Source organism: Coturnix japonica, chromosome 2 (genome assembly GCF_054131305.1).
Source record: "Coturnix japonica strain WE chromosome 2, WE-NBRP24, whole genome shotgun sequence".
Classification (NCBI taxonomy): Eukaryota; Metazoa; Chordata; class Aves; order Galliformes; family Phasianidae; genus Coturnix; species Coturnix japonica.
In genome coordinates this window covers 18,275,302-18,281,220 of record NC_140664.1, presented here as the reverse complement: position 1 = coordinate 18,281,220, position 5,919 = coordinate 18,275,302, and the positions used below count along the sequence as shown (strand labels likewise).

Here is a 5,919-nt window from a genome sequence, read left to right as displayed (position 1 = left end):
GGTCCCCGCCATCCTCCCCACCAGTGGCAGTGATGCGCTTCAGCACGGCACAACCTGGGTAAAGGATTTCACCGTGCAGTGGTGGAAGCTCTGTGCCCACTCTGCACCACACAGGCTGACTTTTTGCACCACGCACAGCCAGCAGCCCGCCTGCCCCAGGATGACTTCTTAACTGTCCCTGCCTCTGCTGAAGTCTTCAGTACATGCTGATGCAAAACCTGCTGTAAGTCCTTAAAGCCCAAATTTCCCAAAATGGAAACCATTTCCCGTTCATGTCATCTCCTGTGAGTTTTTTCTGGATGTCACACAGGACCTTTTGGGCCAAACGCAAGGTGCTGCACAAATACAGACTGGGAAGTGAATGGACTGAGGGCAGCCTAGCAGAGAAGGGCTTGGGGGCTCTAGATGAAAAACTGGATGTGAGCCAGTAATGTGCACTTGCAGCCCAGAGACACATGGAACAGCTCTCCAGGGACACCAGGGAGCTGTGACACGTCAGCAGGTCCATGATGTCACAGGGTTCCCTCCTAAGTCACAAGACTCACAGGAGCACCTGCAGCCCTGCTCTGCAGCTTGCGCCTGCCCGCAGCTTTACGGACAATTTTTTACTCTCCCAAGTGCAAATAGCACTTGGGCACTGATGCGGTTTATCGCAGCCTGAAGATGTCTCTATTCAGTAGCTTTTTGGAGGACCGTGAGTGGGATTTTAGGCAAATGGAGAGAAAGATGCAGAGGCAGATGCAGCTGCTGGACGAGCACCTGCAGGAGCTGCGGGAGGAGCTGCTGCCCTGCTGCCACTGCAGCCACTTCACACCAACTTCCTGCCTCTGCTCACGGGCCCACACAGCTCCCAGCTGGGCTGTGATGGCTGCACAGGATGTGGAGCGAGACCTGGCCAGGTAATGGCTCCGGGGGCTGTGGCATGGTCTGGGACAGCGGTCAGAGTGAGCCCCTGCCGGAGGATGCAGGTTGACACTAGTGTGCATGGAAGGGGCAAGGTTTTCTAAATTGACCACCATTGTGGTGGTGTGAAGGCTGTGAGTAGAGATGAAGGTTGTACAGATAAATCCAAAAGGCAGCCCTGCAGGAAGGGATGAAGCCTTTCAGCTTGAGCTGAGACCTGGCTAAGCCCTGAGAAACCAGGAGGGATGGGAGGTCCATGGCCATTTCACACACACTGCCCCGCTGGTCACTGCAGGCTCTAAATGCTGATGTTGAATGTGCCACGAACGGTGCTGGGATCTCTGACTGCAGTGGCCATGCCTGTTTCCCCTCTTGTGGCCCCATTTCCTCTTTCACCAGGTACACTGTCCTCTTAGTGTGGTGCCTTCTGTCCTCTTCAGCTGCAGTAAGAGAGGCAACCCTTCTGTTGTGCATTGCACACGTGGTTTGACCAAGAGCCTCGCTTCTGGTCAACAGACTTGATGTTTGACAGTGACAGAAATCATTTTAACAAGTCAGTGAGCCTCCAGACCAGCTCCACAGCAGTGTTCTTGTGATTTTTTGCCAGATGCGTCTCCTCTCCCCTTCTCCTATCTAGAAAATACTATCCATTGCAACCACTCATTTGCAACATAGGACAGTGCATGACATGGGCGCACACAGCCCAGAAGGCATAAAAAAGAACATTGGGCTTTGTGTTAAAGTGAAAAAAATCTCAATTTCCCAGCTGTCCCATCCCAAGGGGACACACTGAAACGTGCCCAACCACCACTACCTGCAGATGTGGGCCAACACCATCATGTGTGCTGTGCATCACCCTGTGTTTGAAGATGGAGCCAATGGTTTATATTTGCTTCTCTTGAGCTCATAGTGATCCACCTATTCCTCCATGAGCTGGACTGAAGGGTTCTCTTCTTGTTTTTATTGTAGTGTACGGAGAAAACTGAACAGGTTGTGCAATGCTTCCCAAGAACGCAAGGTTTTAGCAGTGATGGATGTGAAGGGCTTTGACCCAGAGGAGGTCACCGTGACAGTGAAGGACAGGAAGGTCCAGGTGCTGGCGGAGCGCGAGGAGGCCCACACCTCCACACGAAGGAAGGAGTATAACTACAAAAAATACAAGAAGGAGATCACCTTGCCGCCAGGGGTGAGCGAAGATGAAGTGATGTACTCTTTAGGGCCTAACAACGTTGTGAAGATTGAAGCAGTACACAAGCACTGTCCTCGTCTCCTGAGGCTCTGAGTTCCTGGGGCGCAGCTGGATGGGCTGAGCTGAGTAGTCCCTCTGCTCCTTTATGTTGATCTCTAGACACTACCAACTCTCCTCACCATTCCCAAAACAAAACAGAGCATTCAAAAAAAAAAAAACAAAAAAAACCCATGAGAGCCTAATTTCAAAGGATTTTGGGGATCAAAAAGCGGGGGTTGGGGGGGTAGGTAGGGGGGAGGCGAGAGTTGTGCCAAGAGCAAAAACTCATTGAAAACTCAAAGGTACAGGTGAACACTTGGCTGGGGACATTGCTGGAGATGGCATGATTTAAAGCAGGCATTGCTGCTGCTTGTAATCCCGAAGATTTCAAAAGCTGAATGAAACCATGTAGTAAGAGCACTGCTCTCCATCCCGTCACTTCCATTTGAGCTATGGGATATTTTCTAGGGCTCAACAGAAATCACCTCAAGGGAAGGAGAATCATTCCAAGGCAGCACCATGGGCTGGCCTGCTAGTGAGGAATAGTCCCAGCTCTTTGGAACATGGAGTGCCTTGGTTTCTTCTCTAACTTTGTCTGCATTTCCCTAGATCTCACCCTATCCTTCCCTGTGAGATGCCACCTGTAGAAGAAATCTCCTCACTCTGTTAGTGAACCAGTAACTTCTTCACACCCTCATGGAGAGGAACACCAGCAGAGCTTTCTCCTCTTTCTCACAGGACTACTGGGCTTCCAAGATTATTTAATTACTCCAGTTAGATGAAAATGCCTCTGGACACTGGAACTGCACATGGGAGCCTGGGGAGTAGCAGTATGGCTGCACCGTGTCCCATGTTCTCTTACAGAACAGCCCTGTGGACCAGCTCTGTCTCTTGTGGAATTTCATAGGAGGTCCCCGGAGCTGCGTGCTGGTGAGAACAGGCTGTCCCAGTCCATGTGGGGCTGCAGCACAATGAGGTGCTGCTGTGGGAGCAGCAGACAGGAGCCCTGCAAAGCCAGCTTTCCCTTGGAAATAGCAAAAAAAACAAGCAGTACCATTTGTCCACTCAATTTGGCTCTTTCAGATGTTGCACTACTTGGAAGAGCCTCGTTGGATGGACAGAGGGTTTTAATTTAGAAGGTGTCGCAGAGCATTTCCCATTAGACAAATGCTGTAGCACAGGGCAGAATCAATAGCTCAGGATGTTTACAGCCGGGAGGGAGTGAATTGTCTGAACTTTCTTCAGCCGTACTGAAGGGTGTTGTTTGCTGCCATTTGGGCCAGGCTGGCAAAGTCAGCAGTGCTGAGGCCTCTCCTCAGAATCCTCATGGAACAGCTCCATCAGCCTTATGTTCCAGCAAGAGGCTGAGGATGGGTTTGGCTGAGGTCAGGTGGGTAATTCATCTCAGTGCAAGATGTGCTGCTTCATGCAGGTGTTCAGCATCCAAGCAGCTCTTTAATATCTGGTATAAACTTCAAGCTTTATGGGTTTGGTGTGTATCTGGGTCAGCATGCACTGCTGCACAGGTAGCCCACTTTTCCCAGTGCTGTTGGAGAACATATAGAAACGTGCCTTGCCCCTGCAAGGAGGCGCCTGGGAGACTCCTGCTCTCACCAAGATGAGGAGATCCTGATTTCATTGACCAGATATGATGTTATTCCCTCATTTCAGGACCAGAAGGCACTATCAGATCATGTGTCATCATCTCCTGTTATACCACCGATCAGCACCCAAAGTGTCACTTCCAGAGAAGAATCTAGTCTTGATGTGGAGACTTTAGGTGGCAAGCTCCAGCACTTCTCTTGCATTTTGCTCCAGTGACTAATTCCCTTGTAATTAAATGTCATGCCTGGTTACTAGCGTGAGAATGTCTGGCACCATCAGTTCATGAAACACTCAGAGGAGGATGGTATTGAAGCAAGATGTAGGGGGGAAAAAAGTGTTTTCTTACAGCAATGAACCACAGTCAATTTTTCCCACTGATAGGGGCTCTTAGTGCTTAGCTGATTTTTGACAGCTGATAATGAAAGAATTTTTATTTCATTGTATCTTTTTGTGTGGAAGAACAATCTGCTCTATTTTAAGTTTCCCATTCAGAAAATAGCCACGTGTATGGCACTAGCAGGGACGTGGCTAACCAGGTGGTTGTGTGGGTGGCAAAGGAGGTGTTTGCCCTCCCCTAGCACACACACAGTGCTGGCAGCAGGCAGCCCAGCTCCAGGCTGAACAAACAGCATCTCCAGTTTGCAGGTGTTGTCTGCCCTTGGACTCAAAACCCTGTCATAGCACATTTGCTTTTGTTCCTCCCTTCAGTAGGTGCAAAGGCTCAGACTGAACAAACCTATCAGCAGCATTAAAATGACTAATATTTCCATATAACCTGTATAAATGTTATTTTTCTTTGCTGTCCGTTGTTTGCCATTTTTGTACCCAAGGCACAAGCTTGCTTTTGTACCACTGGAATCACTGCATTCAGTTCTGAGGCTCCCAGCATAAGAAGGACATGGACCTGTCCAAGGTGGGCTAGGGGAGGAACACAAGGATGTTTCTCTCCTATGAATAAAAGGTTGATGGAGTTGGGCTTGTTCAGCTTGGAGAAGAGAAGGCTTCAGAGAAACCTAATAGTGGCCTTCCAGTACCTAAAGGGGGCCCTACAGGCTCTGCAGCTGAGGATGGACACTTTATCAGGGAGTGTAGTGATAGGACAAGGTGTAGCTGTTTTAATGTAAAAGAAGAGAGATTTATAATATATAAAAGGAAGAAATTATTTGCTGAAAGTGTGACAAGGCACTAGAACAGGTGGTCCAGAGAAATGGCAGATGCCCCATCCCTAGAGGTGGGAATGGCCTCAACTTGTGCCAGAGGAGGTTCAGCTTGGATATTAGGAAAAGACTTGGAAAGAGTGGTGAGGCACTGGAACAAGCTGCACAGGTAGGTAGTGAAGGTGTATGCCACCTCAAGGTGTTCAAGAAACGTAAAGATGTGATACTGAGATATCTGGTTTAGTGGGCAATACCAGTGGTAGATGGCTGGACTGGGTTATCTTAGAGGTCCTTTCCGGCCTTGAAGATTCTGTTATTCCGTTATATGTCTTAGGAGATGAAGGACATTCCTGGTCCTGCGCAGTGCTGGAGCATGGGCCGGGCAAAGCGCCCTGCTGACCTTTTCTGTAGCAGTGCACAGTCACTCAGATGATAGGGTGATCTGTGAGCACCCGTGTGCTACGGATGTTCCAAGGCCTACCCACGAGTGTGCCTGGAACCAGAATCCTCCAAACACTGCTTAGAGGAGAGCTTGCTAGATGAATACCCTTGTAACACAGCGCGGCATGCCCGGGAGATCATCTCCCTCAAAAAAAGCCACATTGCCACTAGGTGGCAGATTTATTGCTGCTGCTACTGCTGCTTCTGCTTTATTTTTATCATTATTTTTTATTATTTTTTAATTTATCCCCATGTAAGTATTTGTTAAAAGCAAAATCAACAGCGGTGCTGTTCCGGAGCAGGAAGGCAGGTCCCTGCTGCAGCATGCATTCGTGTCTGCAAGGCTGGCAGCAGACGGAAGGGACAGCAAGAGCCCTCCTTTGTGCAGCTGCAACGTGTCCATGTTCAGCTCTGCCACAGCTGCTCGCCAGCTCCCGCGTGTTGCTGTGTTCTGCAGCACGGTGTCACACAGGGTTAGTCTGAGGGCCAGTTTTGGCCGTCCCCATAGAGCAAATAACCTCTCTGAATTCCCTGGCACAAGGAGGATGCATCGGAGGGCAGTTATAGCTCCATACGCTGCAGCAT

The 5,919-nt window shown here is 49.5% G+C and overlaps 1 protein-coding gene across 1 annotated transcript; it reads left to right on the top strand.

Moving 5' to 3' along the window:
* Positions 1-4,536, top strand: ODF1 (outer dense fiber of sperm tails 1). Its single transcript, XM_015856159.3, has 2 exons — positions 1-899; positions 1,873-4,536. The coding sequence occupies exons 1-2, from the start codon at positions 664-666 to the stop codon at positions 2,183-2,185; spliced, it is 549 nt and encodes a 182-aa protein (XP_015711645.2). The 5' UTR covers positions 1-663; the 3' UTR covers positions 2,186-4,536.
* The last annotated feature ends 1,383 nt before the right edge of the window (positions 4,537-5,919 follow it).